Source organism: Kryptolebias marmoratus, linkage group LG1 (assembly GCF_001649575.2).
Source record: "Kryptolebias marmoratus isolate JLee-2015 linkage group LG1, ASM164957v2, whole genome shotgun sequence".
Classification (NCBI taxonomy): domain Eukaryota; kingdom Metazoa; phylum Chordata; class Actinopteri; order Cyprinodontiformes; family Rivulidae; genus Kryptolebias; species Kryptolebias marmoratus.
The window spans coordinates 32,291,811-32,317,311 of record NC_051430.1 but is presented as its reverse complement, the minus strand read 5'-3'; the positions used below and the strand labels follow the sequence as shown (position 1 = coordinate 32,317,311).

Sequence of the window (25,501 nt, the reverse complement as noted above, 5' to 3'; positions counted from 1 at the left end):
TCAGTGGTTAAAACCAGGACTTGTTTGCTTTTTTTAAAATAAAACAAAAAAAACAGTACTAAGATGGTAGCAACATACTGATTGTGTTCATACTGAATGAGATTTTCCAGCCATATTCGAGGGTTATAAGAAAAAGCAGCATGGCTGTCATCCCGTGTGAAGATTTTTATAATGCTTGGGGCAGTGAGATGTAAACTCCCTCTTGTTTAAAGTCTGAGTTATTTTCAGAACTATACTGAAGAACAAAGAACAAAAACAAAATTATTGACATTTATTTTGTAGATTGTTGTCTTCAGAAAACTTCTGACAAACAAATACTGACTGGAAGTTGGAGAAATTATAGTCTCCACTGATTTTCCCCAAATGTAAGCTGATTTAAAAGCTGGGCATAAAAAGATATGGAACGATCATTAATCATCACTAAAACAAAATGCAGTAGTTTATCTGTAAACCAGCTGTGACTCTCTGGTAATACTTCGGTTTCTGGCTGTGAAAGAAGCTTCAGCAGAGATGTGAGGTGATAGAACCTCACATGGACTCAGACTGTAGAACAGCAGGAAGCGCCGACTTCAAGTGGACTTTACCACAAGACCTCAGTCCTGGATGTAAGGCACCTTCCCAAGCGCTACAAGTCCTGGAATTACAAAATAAAGTGTCTGACTGCAAACAGTACAAGCCATGGACAATGATCAGCCAGCAACACCGCTGGTCTGAAGTCACTGTCAATTTAAAATAAGAGAGAAAATATAACACATGACAGTATAAAAAAGACCTGATCGTTCTAAAAGTAACAGTCTTTTGGTTTCAAAAGAACCAGACATTTTTTTTGCATATGAGTAGGCTCAGAGAGAAAAAACAAAACAAACAAACAAAAAAAACTAAGATTAAATCAGATAAATAAAAACAAAAGAAACTATTCATCGTATGTTGTCATACGTGTCACAGCATCTGTATGTTGTATTTTTGGGAGCCATTCATAAAGATAAAGAGACTCCCCCTCATTGATAAAGGTGTTCTCCCTGATAGTACCTAAAACAGTAGATTTATAATATAACTATCAATTTAATGTTCCCCAAATCCTTCAGTAAACGTGTCAGACGGAGGGCTCAGAAGTTTTTGAAGACCTCCAGGTCCTTCTGAGGCACAGGGGGGTCCTTCTTCCAGTCACTGTCTGGGTAAATGTCAAAGTTGGAGGTGTCCCCCTCATGAGAAACTTTAGGAACTATTGGAGGCTGTGGACACAGGAAAATACAGCTAAGTTCTCAGTTTAGTTCAAGACTTATCCATCAAGGTTGAGTCAAGTCCTCTGGACAGGTTCTGGCTGTTTGAATCTGTCCAGAGGACTTGACTCAACCTTGTTAGATTCATCTACTTGAATTACTGAGCATGCATTAGGAGTTCAAGACATTTGGCACAAAAACACACCTCTGACTTTGAAGTTAAAATGATTTGTCCTTCAGGCACAATGGTAAAACGAGCCTTTTAGAAAGCAGACTTACCTTCAGTTTCCTCAGAGGAACGACCTCCCAGTCCACCGTCTTGAACCATCTGTGCTTTTTTACATCATCTGCTCCATTCTGAAACAGAAACCAAAGCTGTTCCTTCACACTTACTCAGAACAAAGCTGGACAAGGGTTTGATCTGTTTTCCTTTTCACGTAATGCAATTTCTGAACAATGGAAGGATCGTTCCAATAAATCATTACAGTCAAATGTGAGGAACAGGTATAAATGGGATGGGGACAACTGGTTACATATATCTGGAGGGACTCCAAGGTGTTTCCAGAACAGCTGTAAGGTATAAGGTGCTTTTAGACCACAGGTGGTGGAGGGTTGCCGCCACGACAGGCACCAACTACCTTGCGGCCACAGCTCCGATAAGCCGCCTCAACAATGGAGGCCCAGAACATGGCCCACTCAGACTCAATGTGTCCCACCTTCCCCGGAACATGTTCAAAGTTCTCCTGGAGGTGGGAGTTAAAGCTCCGCCTAACAGGAGACTCCGCCAGACGTTCCCAACAGACCCTGCCAGGTCTGACCGACATCCTCCCCCTCCATCAGACCAAACTCATCATGAGGTAGTGGTCAGTTGACAGCTCCACTCCTCTCTTCAGCCGAGTGTCCAAGACATTCGGCCGCAGATCAGATGAAACGACAACAAAGTCAATCATTGAATTGTGACTAAGGGTGTACTGGTGCCAAGAGCACATACGGACACCCTCATGCTGCTGGCTCTCAGGAGAGCAGTAGAAGCAAAATTGCTCAATTAAAGCTTACCTGCTTTTTCTCATAAACACACCCACAACTTCTGACCAATCACACAATACTTGGCGCAAACCCCTGTCAGACAAAGTTTGGCCTGGGCTTTGTGTCACGAATGGGTGAGCGAAGCTGCTATGTGAACAAAAATTATGCAATTTTCGTCACGCTACCATAAAGATAACTGAGAATCTACACCAGCAAACAAAATCCAATTAATTTTAATGCAATCCCATTTTAACTAAATCCAAAGCAGTCACAATCAGATTCATTTCAAAATACAAACAAACTCTGCAAAGTATAAAATACTAATTAGTAAAAAGAAGCCAGTGGATTGCATGGAACCTTCCCTTTGATTAAATCCCTTGACATCCTGAGGATGCACAAGGAAGTGGGCACCAATGGAGAGGAATATAAAGGACTTGAAAGTTGAGGTCTGGACTTTGAATGAGTCTTTTCTTTTCAGTTGTTCTGTTGTATATTTGTTGCTGTGTTTGGGATGGCCAAACATAGCAATGATTGCCTGAGCAACACTGCAAGGGTGAAGATCTAGTCTGCTGTTCCACAGCCCAGAGAAAGTCATACTGATCCTCCTGAGTCTGTGGTTCAACAGTTGGTCAACTCCTCCTTCTTTTAATCCTAGATAGGTGCAAACAACTATATATTTGAAAACAGAAATAAGACAATGATTGAAAACATCTATGTTGTTTTGTTTTTGGTGGAAAGAAGATATTTTAGAAAACTGACTTGTAACTGTACTTTCTGTCCTTCTGATTTCAGGGCCAGTTTAATGGGCTCAGACTAACAGGAATAAAGAAACAACCTTACAACAGAACGAGAATGAAAAGAAAGATTGAGTTAAACCTCTTAGGTGAACAGGAGACTCTTACAGTCGGATTTTTAAAAGTAAGGATTTGGAAGATATAACAGATATGTGGCTATGTGCTGGTTCCATATGTATTATCCGATTATTTATTATCAGATGAGAATAAGTAAGACTTTAGTTCAAAAGCAGTACCATATATTTTAACTCATTGTGTCTCTGACCAGTCTCACTGTACTGTCCCAGTTCTCAGACTGCTGACATCAAACTAAAATATGGTATGTTGCCAAAGTGGCTCAGGGAGACAGGAAGTCTAACCAACTCACCTTCATGTTGCCTAGCCGTCTGGCTCGGTCAATGACCAGAAGTTTCTTGATGAGGTCTCTGGGGGAAAAAGAAACAACTCTGTGAATGCCTCTTTCAGGCACAGATGGGAAAACTGTCAAAATGACTAATACATGCTCACTAAAGACAGTGTGGCAGGCGGCTGGAGGTGATAAAGTGTGGTTAAGTGAATTATGTTCTTTTGATGAGATTAAAAAAAAGACCATGGGAGGTACACGTCAATGTTAGTGGAATTTACAAGAATCTTAAAAGTGACAGAGTGAAACTTTTTGATGAAATGCGAATATTGCTGATGAACGGTGCTGTATCTCACAGCAGATGAACTGCTGGCACCCTTTAAATGCAACAGATCGACGTTGACTTGTTAGCTGTTTCTCAAAGTTTCTCTCAATCCCTCATGTGCTCATGACAGATGTAAGGGAAAAATGTCACAGAAAAAAACCTGGAGAAATATCTGTTTTTTTTGTTTTTCTTCAATCTCTCACTGTATTCAGAAGAGAAACATCAATAAGAGGACTGCCATTCTTTCTCCCTTTTTATTTTGTGAGATTTAATAATAATACATTTTATTTTTAAGTGTCTTTCCGAACACCCAAGGTCTCTTTACAAGATAAGGTAGGACATTAAAATTAATTTCAACAAAAAAATAAAAATGCATAAAGTTAAGCCAAACACAGAGATCCAAGTCCTTTAAAACACTGTTCTCTGAAATTGCCCATAGTGCACTGACTATTTTTGTCTTCTTTTGTTACTCTTAGCTTTAAGCTAGCGTATTGCTAATTTTAACGTTTAGCTATTGTTTTGAAAACGTTAGCTTTTTGCTACATTTTTATTTAATTTTAACTTAGATATGCTTCTGCTAAGGTAAGGTTTTAGCTATGGTTTTGGTAAATCTAGCTTTTAGTTTCTGTTTTTTTATTTTAGCTTTACCTTCCATTTTGCTTATTTTAGTTTTCATTTTGTTAATTTAGCGTTTAACATTTTAGTTAACAACTCATTCTTCAACAACTTTTAGCAGTCATTCAGTGCTCAGCATCCACACATTTTTACAGAAAATATTACTTCTCTACTTCATCATTTTTAATTGTTGATAATTTTTCATTAATAAAATTTAATTTAATTTTTAATACATTTTAATTTAATCATGAGTGTAAAAATGAATTTAAAATTTAAATTTGTCAGCTAAAACACCACAATAAAGTTTTTTTTTTTAATTAAAAAAATACTTGTGCCTATTGTGAAGAATATTATTTCTTTGCTCTTTGAAAACAAAACAAAAAAAAATGTCTTTTGTATCTTTTTAAAAAGACATTTTAACCACAGGAACAGTATGTAGCAGTTTTTAAAACTGTGTTATACCTTGAAACTGGTATTTGACCCATGCCTAATCATGTGTTTGTAACTTACTTCACGTAGAAATCTAGATGGCGTGGGAATTCCAGTTTTCCGGACAGAATCTTCTGGTAGATTCCAAATGGATTGTCATCGAAAAACGGCGGATAACTGTGAACAGAAAGAAATGTCACCTCCAAACAACCCTGCTTGATGCAAGAACCGGTGACACACTAAGGGAGAGCTTCCACAAAGTTTGAATTTGAAACAGTAACACATACAAAGACAAATTCATTGGTCTCTTTCCACAATAATTTAAAACAACTATCTCTGAAATGACTTGAACCTAACAAAGGTTTAATCACATCCATTGTTTAGTCCATATTTAACAGAAGTGAGATGTTTTTACTTTTAATTGTTGATTCAGCTAAATATATTATGTACACGATATGTTATGGGCAAAAATATATGATCCTAATGTAATACTTTGTAGCACAACCTTTTGCAGTAATCACTGGCAACAAGTGATCTCTGTACTCCTCAATGAAACATCTGTATTTAGATTTAGGCCACTTCTTCCTTAACAAACTGTAGGGGAAAGGGTATATTTTATTGTGAGATGGAGACGTCTGAATTGTTAATAATTCGTAAATTATAATACCTCGGGGCACCACCCTCCCAAAGAGGGAAAAATTACGTAAATCTATAATTTTTAGTTACCAGTGTCAAAACTTAACTACCCTAAATCATGAGTTCTTATATCAAAACATAAGCACAACTGAGGTATGTTTTGCAGTATTTATGTGACTTTTATTGAATAAACAAATATAACACAAGTTCTGGCAGGTTATGAAAATATTGCACGCTTGAATATGGTAATAAGATACTGATTGACAGGTTGTGAAGGTTGAAGGTTGAACACAAAGTCTAATTAAATCAAAGAAGTTAAAATTTTCAGGTAGAATGGGTTTGAAAATTTAACTTTGCGTAATGTAAATGACGATTATTATTATGGATTTGACAACCTGAGTGAGACCGGAGCACAGCTCGGCACACCATCAGAAGCAGGCCAGCAAATGGTTCAGAGATTTTGAGGATACGTCTAGCCGCTGTCTTTCGGTACCAGCCAAGAACTTTTAGGGCACGGCGGGGTGAAAGGTGACCGGAAGATGTCGTCTCCAGGGCACTATTTTCCGTCTCCGTCGGCAGGAACTGGGTCGAACCTTAGTTTATGGCTATTGTATGGGTCCTCGGAAGGGGAACCTCTCAGTATGTGGGCTCCTCTTGGTCTGATAAGATCAACAGAGGCCTCTGGGTTTCTTGTCAAAACACTGGTGGTTTACTTTAGATGAAACAGTTCATTTTTGCATTAGGCCGTTAATGCAAAAAAAAAAAAAAAAAATCCAAACTCTGACAAAAGGACCCTACAAAACTGATCCAGATGTCTCAGATTTGCTGGCATCTCCACACTGCAAATTTCAGATATTTCCACAGATGTTCAACAGAATAAACATCTGGGCTCATGGAAGACCATTTAAGAACAGCCCAATGTTTTTTTATTCTCAACATTTCTTAGAGTGCGTTTAGGTCCATGTATTTTGTCGTTATCCTGTTGATGGACCCATGAGTTGTGACTGAGGTTGAGCATGTTCCCTGTGCCACATGCAGCAAAAGCAGCCCCCAAACAAAACGCTTCCATGTTTTACAGCAGGTATGGCGTTCATATCACATATATGATGACATATGACATATATCTCATATCATCTGGAAACAAAGCTAATGTGATTAAAGAAAAAAAATCTTAATTTTTGTCTCATTAGTTCCAGAAACTTTCGTTCTTGTCCACATCCATTTTGGTGAGCTCCTGTCTGTCTTTTTTGTGTTTTTCTGCCAACAGTGAAGAATCCTGGGTCTTCTTCCATCATTAAGATTCAAAATGTAATGGATGGTGTGATCACAAAGTGGCATACCTTGATCTTGGAGTTGAGCTGAAATGGTTTGGGATGGTTTCTTTGGCTCTTTTTCTACCATCCACCTGTCTGATAAACCTGAGGTTGCATTCCTCTTGCATAAGTCCTGGAAGGATGGCTGCAGCTTCTTGAACCTTCTACTTTTTAATAATATTGGAAGCTAAGGTCAGAGGAACTTGAAGCTGCTTGGAGATGGTCTTGTAGATTTTATCTTTAACATGGATATCTATAATCTTTGTTCTGAGCTGCTCAGACAGCTTTCATCTTTGCTTTCTCTGTTCCATGTTCAGTGTGGTGCACACAACCATACCTAGTGGGTGTTTGTTTCTTTTAACAGGCTGAATGGCTGTTGAAAAGTTTCCTTACGGTACAACTTCTCTGACCAGTTTTCCTCTTTGTTCATGTGTTTCTAACACCTGAAAAACTGCTGCTGCTCTCCGCCGAATCATTTCCCGGCTCTTCTTCTCTCTGCTCTGCTCTGGACAAGTCATTACCCACAAATTACACAGTGTTACTGGCCTCTAAACACATTACACATGAAGCAGACAGGCACATAATTGCAACGGCTTGTCACACGCTGCTCGCCTTCTCGTGAAGAGCTGCAGAGTCTGTGGCGGGGGAGGTGGGGCGGGCATCTGGGCTCGAGCCACAAACCGCAGACTCCACTTATGTGTGTTCGAATGTTTGCGATGATGTAATAACTCAGGAATCTGTGTCAGGGCAGGGAAATGTATGAACAATGACACGGGTTGGGAATCTACAAGCCAGTGGTTCCACAGATCCTATGTTGGAGGATCTGCAGTACTTTCAGAACCCTAAAAGCTATATTTTTTTTCCCCAAATTCTGCTGCAGTCGATAAAAAGGAGTGTTTATAGACCACAATGCAGCGGGTGGCTTTATAAGACCAAATACGGTAAGCATGTGTTGTACTTAGTGAAAATATTAATATGTGTGCTAATTTATCCTTGTTTAACAGTAAAATTATGCTATTAAATTTAGCATTAGATATGCTTTGTTTTGTTGTTCCATGTAGTGATCCAACATGCAGCCTGTGCCACAAAAAGCACAGTACAGTACAGAGTCTCTCTGTTTATCAGTTCTCTGTTGTTATTCATTGGCCTGTAAATGAGACGTGTGTTGGTGCTTTGTTTGCACTTTTACATTTATGTTAATTTAATTTATTTGTAAATGTGAATTAAATTAGGTGCAAACAACTTGTATTTATTTTAATTGTATTTTTGTTTTAAAAAGTATTTCAAAAGTGCCTTTTTGTAAAATTGTAGTTGTGTAAATATTTGACACAAATATCTTACAATATCACATAATAAATAGCCGTATTTTCTACTTTCCTGACAAATTTAGTCTTTTTTTTTTTTTTACAAAATCATGGTCGGCTGACGATCAGCCGGTAAACAGCCACCTACCATCAGGCTTAGCCTCTTTTCTGAGGGAAACCATGCTAAGGTAGATAACTTTTACTAATTTGTGTTTTATGTGAATGCTTTGTATTATAATTGAATTCGTGAATTGGCACTAAAAATAAAAATAAAGAAAGAAATGAAAGTAAACAAATAAAAAACCTCAACTGAATCATAATTGTATTCTTTTTGACTCACTCAGTAACCATCTCTCCCACATTTAATAATAAAACATTTGAGTGCTTAGAATACAGGAAATTACTTCAGTCAAAGAAAGACACGCCCTGTTCTGAGTGAAAACAGATGTTGTCAAAGTGTTATAAATCTGCTTTCAGAGGGCTGTTTTTAGGCTTTTTTTGAACAGATTTGATCTTGATTGACTTGCTCATGCTTCTGCAGCACTGAAATCAACCAAGTGTTGTATTATTGAGTCACAAAACCTCAATCGTTTCAGTCTCAGCCTTCAGACCCCGTTTTCTCACGCATGATCACTATTCACAGCCAATGTCTGTGAACACCAGACTGAACCAGAGTTCCTTCTAACAGGGCTCATTGTTCTCCAGTTGCAACAATGATTCACTCAGAGCACACACACACACACTGACAGCAATACCGTATGAAGACAATTTTAACTAAAGAAACACAATGAGACTGCTGAAGAAGCTTAAACCGAATGATCAACGTTAAAACAAACAGAACAAAAGATAAAACCAGAAAAATGGTAGCTTAAATAAAAAAAATTACTAAATCATGTATATATATCTGTATGTCTTTCTGTTCCTATTGTAGTCTTATTTAAAAATTTCAACACTGAAAGTTCAGCTTCTACTCACTTTTACCTTCTTCAACAAATTCAGCAGTCCTTCAGCACTCTGCATTCATTTAAGTTATCAGTTTATTCAGTCATGTGTGTAAAACAGCACATCATCCTGCTTCTTGTGTTTTTAAACAAACAGCAGCTCTTCCCTCCAGAAAAGCACAGTGCCCCCTGGTGTTGAAAGCAGAACTTACCCAGCCAACATCTCAAAGACCAGGATGCCCAAAGCCCACCAGTCCACTGCTCGGCCATGGCCTTTGCTTTGGATCACCTCTGGGGCCAAGTACTCTGGAGTTCCACATAGAGTCCAGGTCCTGGAGAGACATAAAAACCTTCAGGGTTAAAAACTCACAGCTTTGTGTATTTATGGGTTCAATGTTTGTTCAAGAATCTGCATTATCTGCTGGCAGATTTTGTTATTATTGTGGTCTGTTTGGTTATATTTCATAAACCACTGAATGGATTTTAAAAAAACTCACAGGAAATAACGATTGATTGGACATGTATAACTAATTAACATTTCGAGTCACACCAATTCAAGACAGCAAATTGACCTTAGTCAACACAGAAATGAAACTAATTCAGCCAGTTTTGCAGATATCAGGCTAAAAATTGGTGTGGCAGTAGCAGAGTCATTTACAACGCATACTCCAAGCACTAAAAACTGGTTATAACTCAATCATTTCTCAACATAGATTTGATTTCTTCTTCTTTGCAAAAAATAAAAATATATGACCAAATCATTTGCTTCCGATAAAAGTATTTTTAAGAACCCAATATATACGCTGTTCATTGTTCTTGTCAGGTATGTCATTTGTATTAAAGGTTTATGTTGTTTATTTTGAAAGTTATGTGACATGTTTGTCATGTTGTCCTGGGGAGAGGATTTGGAGTGGGCGGCCAATAAAACGGCTGTTTTCTGCTCATTGTTCTTGTCAGAATAAATCAAGAAACTACCAGTCTCAACGATGAACTGTGTTACAGTCTATTCATTAAATAAAACCAGCACAACGCAGGAAAGATCTGGTTACATTAGAATTCTAATCAATAATTTCCAAGGTAGGGGATTTGTGGTGTGGAGTTGCCATCGTGGGTTCATGGCAACAAAGCTACTATCTGGTTGTTTACTAGTAGAAATGGAAGAAGAAGCCTTTATTGAAAGTGATGAAATGCCGGAAGACTTTGCGGGAGTAATGGATATACAACCAAGCCAACTCTTCAGATTTGGATTCTGATGATCACCAGGACCATCATGGCCGACAGAACAATGCCCATAATGACCGAGTTGGGAACATGGAACAGTGAGAAACGATTACCGACCAGATCATTGTTACGACATCAGTACATGACACTGCAAATCAACACACCAGCGGAAGAGAGCTAATATTGCTAACTGGACGCTATCTCTTTAGAAATGTGAGCACGCTTGAGAATAGCCAGAGTAAACTAATCAATAGTAGTTTCAGACTGACATTTGTTTAATCACACATGGATTGTCTATATTTTTTCATCAGTAACAAACTGCTCTGAATCACAAACTGATCTCAGGCTGTCGGCCTGTATCTGACAGCGTACGTTCACATGTCTGAAGTAAGCTCCTTTCTCCTCCTTCTCCGTGGTGATGTCCTCATCTCAATTTGCTTTTCTTTTAAAACTAACAACAGTTGCAAAAGGTCCAGTTTTTTTGGCATGAAGCCAGTCCACCACATCAACAAGCGTTGAGCTTGTTGTGCTTCCCTTTGAACCAGTGTTCTGATTGTCATTCCCACAGCAGAGCTTGTGGATCCAAATATAAGAAACTTTTATTTTTTTATTTTTCAGGAACTCTACTGGTATCTGCTGACCGGTACAAACAATGAATTCCACGGCACTGAACTATGTCATACCGTGTTCGTCCACTCACTGATGAATTGCTGAATGCTCATTAACCTCAGCTACTCTGTGGACGTCACACATCATACGGGTCATGGAAAAAACCGAAAACACCCGAGTGGTTTCTTCAATGTCTTTTTGCTTGTGAAAATTTTACAATTAGCATATTTTAAGATTTTCTTTCAACTGATGTTGACTTCAAAACACTTTTCTGTTCAACTTGAAGCTTTCTGATGTAATTTCGTTGAAAACTGTCAGTATTTACGAAATTCTGGATAATTTCCCATTAAATTATTGACACTTTATTAATCCACCAGACAATAAGATATTCTTTTTTTAACCCAAAAAGTAACATAAAGAATGCAATTTAGAAAAATAAAGACAAACAAAAAGAGTGTAAAATAGACCTCATAGTGTCCTACCATATACTGAAATGTTCTATATTGCTGATTTTATTGTTTATTATTTTATACTGTGGCCTAAATAATATAATAATATTTTAAGGGAAAGTACAACAGGAAGGTATCAAGGAAAATTCCCATCTGAGGCAATTCACTGTTTCTTAAGTGTAAAAAATGCATCATTGAGTTTAGAAATGTTGCATTTTTAATAATTGTTTTCAATAATCCTAATTGCAATATTGATCAAAAAACAGATTATGATTTTTTCCATAATCAAGCAGTCCATCTGGTAAATGACACACAGTGCTTCTGCTTCTGACAGGACAAGGATGAAGAACAAGCACTGATGAAGAGGCACTCGGCATGGTGCCAGGCTTGGAAAATGACCTTTTTTGACCAGTTGCCATGGTGACAGTAATTTGTATGGAAATAACAGAGGTGCTGGTCAAGGATGAGAGTCTGCAGATGTGGAGTGAAGCATGAGTGCTGGGTTTGGGCAGAAATGAGACAGGGGCTGTTGGTTTTCACAGGTCTGCACGAGAGTCTGTCTGCCAGTAGGGGTCACTGTGGCAGCACAAGCAGAGGAGGAGGAAGAGGAGGAGAAGGAGGAGGAGGAGGGCTTTCCACATAAAGCCAACAGCAATGAGGCAGTTGTCTTCCTCGCCCTGGCAGTTCTGCAGCTCTCAGTTTCTTCAAGTGGGTCACTTGAACATCAGAGAGGTATCTACTCCCCATCTGTTTGGCTCTGAAAATGTAATCTTACTCCATTATGTTTACATGTCAGTGGGGGTCGGTGCAGCTGTGGGAGAAACACTGCAGCAGTGCAGGTATTCAATCATCTGTTTGAGGATCTTTTCTCTTCTGATGAGGCGGTGGTGAAGCTTTGCTCGCTCTGTTTTCAATTCACTAAATGACATCACTTTGTCCTCTGATGACGCCAGAATAGGTCTGCTGAAAAGAAACCAGCTTCAGAGTATAGAGGACATTTTTCCAAGGTCACTAAGCACAAACAGAATTTGCCCATGGTGCCCAAACGGACAATTTAAAACCCGAAGCTTGTTACAAAAATGGTGGAAGTAATTAAAAGACGTTCTGCAGACATGTTGCCTAAAATTTTAACATCCATCAACTTTCGCCTCTAAAGCCCAATATGAACCTGTGATTTCCTTTGTAATAGTCTAAGCTGTATAAACTGTATAGGAAATGTAAAGAAAACAAAGATCAAAAGAAGTGTTCAATCTGCTGCCAGTGACTCATTCGGCTCACCATGGTAACCACACACCTGTGTCTGTCACTCACTGACAGTACTTTTAATAGGACAGACAAAAGTAAACCTCACTAGTACTCCTCACTTCCAGTTTGGATGAGAAATGTTTTACCTCAGATACTGTACAATAGCAGTTAATGAAAGTTTGGTTTAGAGACGGACTGACTAATCCGCCAACCAGTTAGTTGGCAGACAATTGCCACTTTTTAAATATCTGTCTTTTGACCATTCCTGTGCAGTCTTAACTGACAGTCAAGCGGGTAGCACAATCTGCTGCAACCACCTCACTAGCCCACAAGTGTGTTTCTTTTTGGTTCTTCCATAATTTTTGTGTCCAAGTTCTTTGTTAAATCTTGTAGTTTTAAATACAAGTTTAAGTTAAGAAATTACATTATATTTTTAATAAACTAAAAATACATAATGGCCCAAAGTTAAAAAATAAAGAATTTGGTAAAATTGAAATTGGTATGCATTTCCCTGACATTGCTACTAAGCCTACCTAATCTCTTTACAACTCATCTGTCTCTGTAGCGTGGAAAAGATCCACAGTGCATATGGTACATTTTTATTCAGAACTGGAGGAAAAATTGAATCTATTGTTGTTGTCACACCTCACAAAGAGAGGGGGACTTTGAAACCCCATTAGACAATTCAAGGAGCACTTCATCTGAAACACACTAACTACTTTTAGCAGAGATTCAGCCGTGGATAAAAGCAAAGCAGGTTGTCTGAGGTGCTGGTATTATTTTGTTTGTTCAGCTTCAAACTTTTAGAATCTTTTAAAAAGCTGCTGCTTCCCTTAAAATGTAGTAAAAAAAAAGATATAATATTGGGGGGTTTCTATTGGGGTTATGGTAATTTGACTGTCCAGTCTACATGTGATTTGTGGATTTGGAGAAAGCTTATGACCGTATTCCCCAAAATATTCTGTGATGGGAAAAACTAGCTTCCCTTTTAACAGGTCAACTGTCAACTGCTCAAGTGCTGTAGATGGCGGGCCTTTTACTGTGCACAGCACTTTTTTACTTATGCATCTCCAGGTGCCTTGCTAGCACACATGCACCCACATAACATGAACGCACCTTTTTTTAAATTATTTTATTTTATTTTATTTTTGATTTTACCATTTTTTATGTATTTTCATATGCATGTATATATTATTATACATGCATATTAGCACCAAGTTTTGTATCATCTCTGATCAGCCATTCCACTCAAACAAAACAAAATCCAACTAACTGCAAACTAAAACACTTTTCCTGAGTTTACTCCTGTTTCTTAGGGTTTTTTAGGGTTTCTACACTGTTGCCAGTAAAGGCTATATGAGTAGCACAGCCAACAGAACCTGCCGAGGAACATAACAGAGTGGAGACATGTAGTGCAGAGTGACAGCTGCTCTGTTGTTCACTTTCTACTGCCAATCACTCAGGCATCAAACATCACAAGCTGAGAACTGAGTCAGTCCAACTGAGAATCAACTGCAGCTATACGAACAGCTGAAGGGCAACCAAGAAGCTGTGCCAGCATCCGTTCTGTCCTCAGCTCATAACTTTTCTGTCATCATCCAAAAAGTGGGAAAACAGGAAGTATTAGAATAATTACCATTTTCTGTAAAAATGCAGAGTAAATGCTAAATGCCAAAGCTTAAAACTTTAAACTATTAGTACAAAAACTTATTGTGTTCTGTTCTGTTGCTGTTAATATTACTAGAAACTAGAGGGCGCTGCTGTGACAGCAGGCTGTTCAGTAGAAATGCAGAAAAAGAATGAGGCTGAACCATATTGTGTAATGGCATCTGGCATCATAGCAGTTGTAATGAAAGAGAAGATGCTGGTTAAACTCACAAATTTTATTACAGCTAGTGTAATGTAATAAAGTTTGTGAGTTTATCTATCGTGTCCTATTTCATTACAACCGTCACAACAGTATTTTTGCAGAAAATACAATGTCCAGTTCGTTCATATATTTCAGCATTTTTGTGAAGCTCAGACTTGGATAAATCCATTTCAATCACCAAATTAAATTATCTACGTGAGCAATGGTCTTATACAAAAAAACGTAAAATACTTGCTAAAACAAACTGTATATATTTTCAGCTAAATGACAGTATCAGGTCCAGTGGTTCAAACCCTAAACTAACCCATTTCCATAAAGCTGAGAGTGTCATGAACATTTTTGGTTATTGTGGCAAAAACAAGTCCTTCCAACAAGTAGATAAATAAAGGGATGTAAAAATTAGCAGAATATCCTCAGTCCCCAGCAGAATAAGATTTGTCTGACCTGTCAGAGAGCTTCTTAGCGAAACCAAAGTCAGTGAGGCGTATGTGTCCCTCGCTGTCCAGCAGGATATTCTCAGGCTTCAGGTCTCTGTAGACCATCTCTTTGGAGTGGAGGTACTCAATGGCACACACGATCTCAGAGGTATAAAACAAGCCCGAGTTGTTGCTGAATCGCCCGCGGCTGCGTAGGTAGCTGAAGAGTTCACCACCCGGAACGTAGTCCATCAGCATGTAAAGGAAGTGATTGTCATGGTGAGTCCAGAAGCTGCAGGAGAACAATAAAAAACATTTGTTTAAACTACTGCCACATAAATCATTTAAAGTGGTGAAGACATGTTCAGTGCTAATTTCACTGCATCAAGTTCATGAGACAAGAAATGTTAGGTCTCGTTACACCCCTACTTAGTATAAAACCTGAATCTTTCATTTGTCTAAATTGGCAACAATTTATGTAAAAAAAACCTTTTATTTCAGATATCACTTTAAGACCAACCAAAAGATAGAAATTAAGCACAAAAATGAAAATATAACGTGACTTTGCTCTTTAGTTAGGATGCACTTTTGAAAAGCCTAAATATTAGGACAAATAACCGACTGCAGCCAAATGTAACAATAAAATAGTTCACAACTTTTCAACCAACTAAACAAAAAGAAGCTTAACTAGAGAGGTTTTCCTTATGGATCAAGGGGTGGATTTGATCAACCTGGTGATGCAGCTCTTTTACATCTACAGCTACTTAAAAAGAGCAGGATGCTAGGTAGAAAGTAAAAGTAAAAGGCAAACTAATACAAAATAGCTAAGCTGTAGTTAAAAACCAAACATATCAAAAGGCTAGCCAAAAGCTAAATGTAACAAAAGGCTAACTAAAAGTTAAAAATAGCAAAAGATGACAAAAACGGAGCCAGTATGCTGAAGCAGATTCAAAAAGAGATCTCAGAAGTTCTATGGGGAAAATATTTGTAAATGAAGTTAAATATTTTGAAAAGTATAAAAGTTACAAAATTTTTAAGTCACTGAACCCATTCCTTGAAATATGAATGGCTAAAACAGTGCAAAGTATGCAGTAGTAGAGAAAAAAAGACAAGAAAACAACATTGTATGGTTACTAATCAAACCTTTGGATGTAAGACATGGGGTCAGAGAACTCACAGCCTGATGAGGAACGGGTGGTTGACTTCTGTTAGAACCTCTTTCTCGTTGTGGACATGCTGCTCCTGCTTCAGTCGGATCACATCTGCAATTTTCATCTGCTTCAGTGCAAAGAAGGCCTTACTCTTCTTGTCTTTGACCAGGAAGACTCGGCCAAACGTCCCCGTGCCTGAGAAAGAGGACAGAGGGGGGGGACCATCAACCATCATGTTACATGTTTGCCTGTGTATGCAGAGACGGTCTGCTTTCAGGACAACATTTTACTTCAGAGTCATATCGTGATATATGCCTACAGATTTTAACAGCTAAAATGGAAAAAACAAAACATCAGAATAGATTTACCATACCATACCATCTTTATACACCAACAGGACCAAAGTGCTGTACACAATCATGAAATACAGTACAATCATAAAATAGAAAGGTCAAGTATAAAGTATAAAACAGTACTAAAGTAATTAAAATATTAACAATAAAACAAGGTGAAACATCTCAGATTGTGCCAAAGGCCAAAGAAAAAAGATGGGTCTTAAAAAGGGATTTAAAAACAGCAAGTGAAGAGGCCTGTCTTATGTCCAAAGGAAGGTCATTCCATAGCTTGGGAGCTGCCACAGAAAAGGCACGGTCCCCTCTGAGCTTACGCTTTGTCTTCGGGACCCTCAGAAACAACTGGTCAGCTGACCTGAGGGAACGGGAGGGTGTGTAGGGATGTAGCAACTCAGACAGGTAGAGAGGGGCAAGACCATTTAGAGCTTTAAAAGCAAATAAAAGGATTTTAAAATGAATTCTAAAATATACTGGCAACCAGTGTAAAGAAGCTAAAACAGGGGAAATATGGTCAAATTTTCGTGTACCTGTTAAAAGTCGTGCAGCAGCATTTTGAACCCTCTGAAGCTGGGAAATGCATGAATCACTGACACCTATATAAAGTGCATTACAGTAATCCAGCCGTGTGGTCACAAATGCATGGATTGCTGTTTCAAAGTGCTGTCTAGAAAGCATAGGTTTTACTTTGGCTAGCTGCCTTAAATGAAAAAAGCTGGATTTTACAACTGCTCTAATGTGAGCTTCCAGCTTAAGACCAGCATCCATCTTAACTCCTAAATTTGTAATAACTGGCTTAACATATTGAGCCAGGGAACAAGCATCGGACAGAGTGTCTTCACTGGAACTGCCAAAAAACACTACCTCTGTCTTATCTTCATTAAGTTTCAAGAAATTTAGGGCCATCCAGGCCTTCAAATCTTCCAGACATAAGAACAGAGACCGAAAAGAGGTGGAGTCTGCTTTCCTTAATGGTACATAAATCTGTGTGTCATCCGCATAACAATGAAAAGCAATCCCATATTTCCTAAAAATAGAGCCAAGAGGAAGGAGGTACAACAAGAAGAGAAGAGGGCCTAGAACTGAGCCCTGTGGGACACCACATGACAGTGGAACAGAGGAGGACCTATGGCCATCAAGACAGACACAGAAAGTACGCTTGGCCAAATAAGATTTAAACCAGTCTAGGGCTATATGACCAATGCCCACCCACTGTTCCAAACGGGAAAATAAAATTCTGTGATCAACTGTGTCAAAAGCAGCTGATAAATCCAACAACACCAAGACAACACAGTCACCAGAATCAGTTGCTAAAAATATATCATTAAAAACTTTTAAAAGAGCTGACTCTGTACTATGAAATGATTTAAAGCCGGACTGAAAAACCTCTAAAATATTATGTTCAATGAGATAGGCCATTAGCTGATTATAGACTACCTTCTCAAGAATTTTTGAAACGAAAGGCAGTTTAGAGATAGGTCTATAATTCGCCAGGACAGCAGGATCCAAGGTTGGTTTCTTAATTAGAGGCTGGACAACTGCATGTTTCAAATTTTCAGGAACAACACCTGAGGACAGGCTACTATTTACAAGAGCAAGGACAGAGAGACCTATAGTAAGAAAAACATCATTGAATAATCGAGGTGGAATAGCATCATCCGGAGAACCAGTTGGCCTTAAGTGACTAACCACCTCCTGCAAAGATTGCAAGGTCACACATTCAAAGCTGAGGAAAACAGTAGAGCAAGGCACAAAAACTGAAGGGTCATGAACAGAGGGTATGATCTGGGCCCTAATAGAAGTGACTTTCTCAGCAAAAAAGTGTAAAAAGCTTTCACATACAGCAGGTGAAGTCTCCACAAAACCACCATGTTGGGCATTTAGAACAGAGTCAATAGTTTTAAATAAAACAGAAGGATTGTGACTGTTTGATACAATTAGATCCGACAGGTGCCTTCTTTTGGCGTCTTTTACAATCCTTTGATAACAGCACCAGCATTCCTTCAATATTTGGAGCGACACCTGCAATTTATCCTTTTTCCATTTGCGTTCAGCTTTGCGACAGTTCCTCCTGGCAGCCCGAGTGTCATCATTTAACCAGGGTTCATGCTTGGATTTTGAAAGTCTAATTTTTAATGGTGCCACCGAATCTAGAGCTGCTTTGCTGGTAGAATAAAACCAGTTGCTGAGATCCTCGGTTTTATTTCCCACAGTCTCTGGGATGGTACAGTTCTGATTAAAAACAAAGGAAAACTGACCAGCAGTAGAAGGGTTAAGAACACGACAGAACCGAGCTGCAGCGCGCGGTTTAACTTTAGTACAGGAGAACTTTATCTCAAATAAAACAGGCATGTGATCTGAAAATAATGGGTCACCAATCACTAAGTTAAAAACCGGTAGACCATAAGATAAAACCAGATCAAGAGTGTGTCCATGCTCATGTGTAGCACCAGTCACAGACTGCACAAGATTAAAAGAATCAATAACATTAAGAAACGACTGAACCATAGGTGAAGTAGGACAACAGACATGAATGTTAAAATCACCAACAATTAAAACTCGGTCATACCTTGGCATGATATCAGCCAAGAAATCAGAAAAATCATTTATAAAATTTTTGTTGTACTTTGGTGGCCGATAGATTACCGCACACAGCACAGTGTGGGAGCTGCCAAGTTCAAATAGGCTAAGCTCAAAGCTACTCAGCGGGGCTGGAGGCAACTGTTTACAAGTAAAACAACTTTTAAAAACAGTCACTGTTCCTCCTCCTCGACCCGACATCCTTGGAGAATTAAAGTAGCAGCAATTCTGCGGTAAAAGTTCATTAAAAATGCTGGACTCACCCAAACCACTTGTCCATGATTCCGTTATAAATAAGAAGTCTAGGCCTTGAGAGGAAAAGAAATCCTTAATGACGAAGGTTTTGTTTGCCAGCGACCTAGCATTTATCAGACCGATCCTGGCAGAGATCAGCGGATCTACACCATCAGCTGCCGTCCAAGATTCCCGGCAAAGAGGTCGCAGGTTGCGAAGATTCACCCTGCGTCTACAGGGCCTAGGAGTACAGGGCCGACGGGGCTGGAACACTCCATCTTGGCCACCACCAACAGGTACCAGACAGGCAGATTTCAATAGCGTATGTCAGTTGTGCTCCCCTCTGCTTTTGTTTTTCATCGTATCCATGTTGTTTCCTTCCTAAAGACTTGCAGAAACGTAGGACATTTAGACTGAAGTGCTGATGAGCGGTGACGGGGAAATGGCTGATAGCAAATTATGTCATCCAACATCCAGGTATATTGTTGTTGCCACGGCAACAAGAAAACAACCGTCTTATCCGCCAAGAAAGTGCTACGAAGGTGAGAGAAATTAAATACCGAGCGCTGAAGGACTGCAGAAACTTGTTCAACTGGTGAAGTTAGAAAAGGTAACGAAAAGCAAAGAATAGCTCAACTAGAGCTTTACGCTTAATTCAGCATATCAAAACTTTTAACGCTTGAACTTAAAACTTCTGCTCTCTTTCAAATATTCTCTTTTCTCTCTTAAATCTAGTGTTCGCGCTCAGATTTTCTTCTCTCTTTCATTTTTTCTGCTCTCTTCGATCTGAGCACTGTCGCCTAGCAACCGTTACAGCCAATAGAATGATAGTGTTCCTCTGGGCGGGGGGAGACTCCTCTGGGGTGCGTTTGTTTCCTTCTACTGAGTGTGCCTGTGTGGCTACAATAGAGCTTTGGAACCGACGTCACTGCGCAGTGACGTTGTGAGGCGCTTACGTCTCGCACAGTCGGTCTGCGCCATTTTTGAAGGCCACAGCCTAAAACAAACAGTATTCCGGTGTTACCGCTGTATTCTCCTGCTTAATGCTGAAAAGCAGCTCAAAACAAAGGGAACTAAATCACAACAAACTTTTCCCAGATGCCTAAAGACGGTACATATATAAGAAAGCTAAAACTGGAAAATTCAGAATTCAAAATTCAGTCAAGCTAAATGACAGAGTAAACACAAAATGCAACTAGTATTAAAATTTATTTATTGAATTTGCAGTAAAAATAAATGCATGTTTTTTTTAGCTTATTTGGCACATATTAAGTCTTTTCATCATATTCTAGTGTTTTTCAACCATGGTCCTCATGCCACGCTGACCTGCATGTTTTAGATGTTTCCCTGCTTGAGCACTCATGTAATCATCTGAATCAGGAATGTTAAAGCAGGGAACATCCCCAACATGCTGGGCAGTGTGTCTTGAAGACCAGGATGGGAAAACACTTGTTGAAATAACCTGTGATCATCCCTTTACTCATTTGGAATGCACAAGTTGCTACTATCACAGTATTATTGGAAACAAGGCTGAGGTCCTGCATGGGAGCATCTGGAGGTGTCGAATAAAATATCAGGGATGAAGCAGATGGTAAAATACAAAAGCTCCCTTTGGGTTTGCATGGGGCACCTCAGACTCACTGCAAATTTTATTTTAAAGCTGAGATGAGAATCTGATGCTAATAGTCTTTTTTTAAAAGATTTATCACACTGGGGTTCCTTGCAACCTGAGCCTTTCATACAGGTTTCATACAGGCTGACAGGTTGGGTATTTCTTTAGTCGTCCCTGAGCCGTGCCATACCAGAGGTATGGGACAGCCTCATCCATATGATGCTCAGATATATCAAATTCCCCTACATCGTGGCTGAAAGGCTCCGTCAGTGCATAGCGATTCATTTTTTGACATCAGCTATTTAATACATAAGACTCTAAGTTCTACCAAGCCCCAGTGCCTCTGTGTTTACAGTAATTATGTGATTAAACATGTTATTAAACACATATGTAAAGTTGGAAATGCCTCAGCCTCAAAAGTATGCTGCCAGCAGATCTGTGCCCCTGGTTCACTTCATTTACAGGAATAGTCTGCAATTTATGTACAGTAAGTGGTGTTTAACATTAATAAAGCCATCTTTTGCTTTACTCCCACCTTTATGTCTGACAATTTAACCTTTTTGTTACTTCTGCAGGGGTGTATTTCTTTGACAACTGCAGCTATATTCACACATCATCAGTCCTTTTTGAACTGGTGCAATATCAGAGGACAATGTGCCAAATACATTTTTTATCTCTTATTCATATTTCACAAAATTCCCAATTTTCCTACATTTAGACATCATTTTCTGATGATGAAGGGAGGAGAATCACACATGCAGTACATATTTACATCTACTTACAAATTTAACTGGAAGTGTGTCTGGGGAGGTGTCTCGTGTACACTCAGTTCCATGTAAATTGGGATAAATAAAGGAAAGATGTGCAAAAACATACAGTTTCATACATCTTAATATTTTTGAAACTTTGTTTGTACACCAACTTTCAGTATGAAAGCTCTGCACTCTTTGATACATGAGGCCCCAGGAGAGGATGAGGAGCTGTGAAGTACACCCTCCTCCTGCCTCTATGCATAACAATGTGCTGCACCAGTGCACCATTTCACCTCAGGAGACACCACAACCAAACAAGGCCAACAATGTGTTTGAATGACTGGATGGAAAATAAGAGAAGTGCTTCCACCTCACCCACTCAGTGATGGTAGAAATTATAGGGCTGATTCTTTGGTTTTCCTGACAAACCGAGCAGAAACAAAGGAAAATGACATTCAGACTGAACCATGGAACGGCTACTTCAGTTTTAAATGATACCAAAGCCTTTGAAAACTGGGGCATCACACACTCACACTTCATGTCTGGTGATTTAAGAGCACTAAAAGTTCAAATTTCAGACCCAAGAGCCACAATCACAAGAGAGTTCAATAAATTCTGAAACAATATGTTTGGAAGTCTTCTCATCACAACATACATGGCTAGGCCTGGACATTTGGGGCTGTAGCCCTGGATTTATTTTGAATAACCCTAGAACTCAAGAAAAAATGATAAAAATGTTGTTTTGTTTCAATTGGGCATGAAGCTCTGAAAATACTAGGGCTGTGGATCTTTAGTCACCTCATGATTTGATTTGATTAGGATTCAGGGGGTTGCGATGTGATTATAAAAAGATTATTTTAAAAAAATATATAAAACAATTATCGATTATGCATTCATAATAACACTTTAAAACAGAATAGAATAGTCTTTATTGTCATTTTACTGGGTGGCACAACGAAATTAAGGGTGCTCCCAACAAACCACCATGCACCGCAAAAATAAAAACAATCATCATGTAAATACTGATCATAGAATCTTGCAGACCTAAAAAGGACTAAATACTTTTGATCTACACTGCAGTATAAACTTTTTTCATTCAAACAAGATTTTGGGAAGTAAACAAACACAAGAAGTCAAAATGCTGAGTACATGTGTTGTACTTAGTGAAAATATTAACATAATTTATCCTTGTTTAACAGTAAACTTATGCTATTAAATTCAGCATAAGATATACTTTGCTTTATTGTTACATTAATAAAGTGGGATATCGTGAACCAACTAATAAACTCTTTATTGAAAATAATATGTTGAAATTTAAAGATTGTTGTAAATATGAAAATACTCAAAATAATGGATTAAAGCATTGAAGAAAAGTTTTCCTTCTGGAATCCAGGAATTATTTAAATTTAGGGAGAATAAACATAATTTTTGAGGACTGTTTATATTTGAACAAGCTAAAGAGAAAAGTCAGGTCAAGTCTAGATTTGCTTCAATTATTGGCGTGAAGTTACGGAATGAATTTATTGATAAATTATGTACTTCTTTGGTGAGCTTTAAAAGAGCCTTAAAATGTAAAATGATAAAATCTTAAACTGTTATGCAGATGTATATTTATGTATTGTGTAACCATGTATGCAAGTAAAGTTTATGTATGTATAAATACGTAAATTTGAATATAAATGTGTTTATGTGTACTTATGCATGTATATGTACAAGAAAATCTATTTCTGTAGTTATTATTATTTCTGGAAATTTTATTTCTGTAGGCTACTGAGTTTATGAACGAGGTATAAGCCTTGGCTTCAACCTATACCTTTTTTGGTAAATAATGGATCTGTAAAATAGTATTTTGTTTTTATTTTATGAGTGTAAAGTTGATAATTTACCAAAATAAAGTGAAGTGAAGATGATGTTAATGAATGTCTGTACTCTCTCTGATAAGCCTACATTCATCACTGCTCTTGAGTGATATGCTGCAGGTTTCAACATGTGACAAAAGAAAAAAAAGATTTTATAATAACCAACCAACAGCGGTCAGATAAAAAGCTTTAGATAGTTTATTTTTAGGTACAAAATCCATTTTATCAGACAAAATGGTTTGGCAAATTGGATTTTTATGCAGGGCTCATAAGCTCTGAGCTTTCTCCTAAAAGCACAATGAATGCTGAACCCATTAGAAATGGGCTTTGCTGCCTGCAAGTACTTCAGTGCATATTACTGCATGTGATTTCCTCCATATACATCATAAATTAGAAAGTACATAGATGTACATGTCTACAAAGATGTTAACTATGTTACAGTGGCATCATAACCCCCATACTTTTTATAGCCAGCCTGCATTACGTCTTTTTCTGTAACCACCAGTGGAACCAGTAACTCTGGTTTTACTGCACCCAAATGAAACATTAACATATCTATAATTTCATTGCTATTAAACAATTTTAACAAAAATACAGGGAAAACAATTAATAGAATAAACACAAGACAGGGTGCTAAGGGAGGAGCTGTGGTGTTGTATGAGAAAATCTGTAGTTGCAGAGAAGTATGTTAGGTACAGGACATGTATGAGGACAGTGGTGAGGTGTGCTGTAGGAAGGACAGATAGCTTCAATGTGGAGGTGGGACTGAACCAAGGATCGGCTCTGAGCCCCTTCTTGTTTGCTCTGGTGATGGACAGACTAACAGATGAAGTCAGGCAGGAGTCCCCGTGGACAATGAAATTTGCAGATGTCATTGTGATCTGTGGTGAGAACAGGGAACAGGTGGAAGAGACCTTGGAGAGGTGGAGGTATGCACTTGAAAGATGAGGAATGAAAGTCAGCCGTAGCAAGACAGAGTACCTGTGTGTGAATGAGAGGGAGGCAGGTGGAACAGTGAGGCTACAAGGAGCAGAGGTCATAAAGGTGCAGGACTTCAAGGACTTAGGGTCCACTGTCCAGAAAAACAGGGAGTGTGGCAAAGAGGTAAAGAAGAGAGTCCACAGCCAACTGAATATAGCCAACACAAAAATTGCTGTAACTCAGTAATTTCACAGATACTGAGCTAAAGATTGTTGTAGTAGCAGCTGGGAGTCACACCGACCATATACTGATAAAAGAAATATAACATTAGTTTCAAGGTTTCATCAAGCCAGCTACAACAAAAGATGAACTTAGTCTAACACTCTGGCATGAAAAGCAGCGGGTGATATGCATTCCTTCAATAAATGCTAGGCCTTTAATTGAATAATACAATGTCTGTAACTGTGTAAATTAACTTTGTTCTGTTTGAAAACTTAATATACATGTTTTAACTGTTCTGTCCAACAAGTTTTGGCTCGTTTTTCCTACCATTTCTGGTTGCTGTGGTGACTCATCCAGTGGTTAAACAGGTCTACAGTGTTTCAAAACACCCATGGAAACCTAACTAACCCCCCAGGGCCTGGGAGCCTCTGACCCCGCCTGTAAAAGTCAGGACCGGTGAACTCACCCACTGTGGCCACGGTCTCCAGCTCATCAAGGCTGTATATCCGGTTGTTCGGTGGAGGTTCTGTTGGGCTGCCGGTTTTACCATCTTTCATGGTGTCACTGTTGACTCCAGCTTTAGATTTGGACGCTGCCATTCTTTGTTTGTTTGTTTGTTTTTTAGCTGGGTTGACTACGTGTGTATGTAAATATCCAACGGAACCCCTCCAGAGTTGATAAAATGCATCTCTGGAAGGAGGGGGAAAGTTATCAGTCTGTCCTTGTTTTAATTATTTACCTGTAACACCAAGGTCCACTTTTAACGACTGAAATACACTACGAGAATGGAGCTACTCCCCTGAGTGGAGACAAAGAAGCCGGGGACAGGTGACCCGACCGGAACTAGCTTCTGAAGCTAACAAAGCTAGCACCGGAGGACCCGGATTTTGTCAGGCAAGAACAACAGCGATTTAACTCCCGCTAACCCCGCCGAATTATAACGCTGTAATCATTCAACTTTACTAATTTCCTCCATTATTTGCTCAGCTACAAATGACCTCACCCAGCACTTCTTCCTGTCGGCCACGTACACGCAGAAGCGAAGCTAGCGTTTGACTTCCGCT

General features: G+C 38.7%; 1 protein-coding gene across 1 annotated transcript; it reads right to left on the bottom strand.

Annotated features, from left to right (window-relative positions):
• Window positions 1-256: 256 nt before the first annotated feature.
• Window positions 257-25,501, bottom strand: prkx (protein kinase X-linked). The gene is made up of 8 exons (XM_017426370.3): window positions 24,904-25,501; window positions 15,934-16,102; window positions 14,785-15,048; window positions 9,159-9,278; window positions 4,834-4,929; window positions 3,408-3,465; window positions 1,500-1,577; window positions 257-1,232 (listed from the first exon to the last, which is right to left on the bottom strand). Exons 1-8 carry the CDS (start codon window positions 25,034-25,036, stop codon window positions 1,107-1,109), a joined length of 1,044 nt encoding a protein of 347 aa, XP_017281859.1. The 5' UTR covers window positions 25,037-25,501; the 3' UTR covers window positions 257-1,106.

What these genes read in the sequence shown, in the direction of transcription:
- prkx (XM_017426370.3), bottom strand. Translation starts at nt 25,036, where the DNA reads ATGGCAGCGTCCAAATCTAAAGCTGGAGTCAACAGTGACACCATGAAA. An exon ending in GGAGACCGTGGCCACAGTGG is followed by an intron (nt 16,103 to 24,903) that starts GTGAGTTCACCG and finishes CCTCTTTCTCAG; the next exon opens with GCACGGGGACGTTTGGCCGA. An exon ending in GCTAAGAAGCTCTCTGACAG is followed by an intron (nt 9,279 to 14,784) that starts GTCAGACAAATC and finishes ATGTCTCTCCAG; the next exon opens with GACCTGGACTCTATGTGGAA.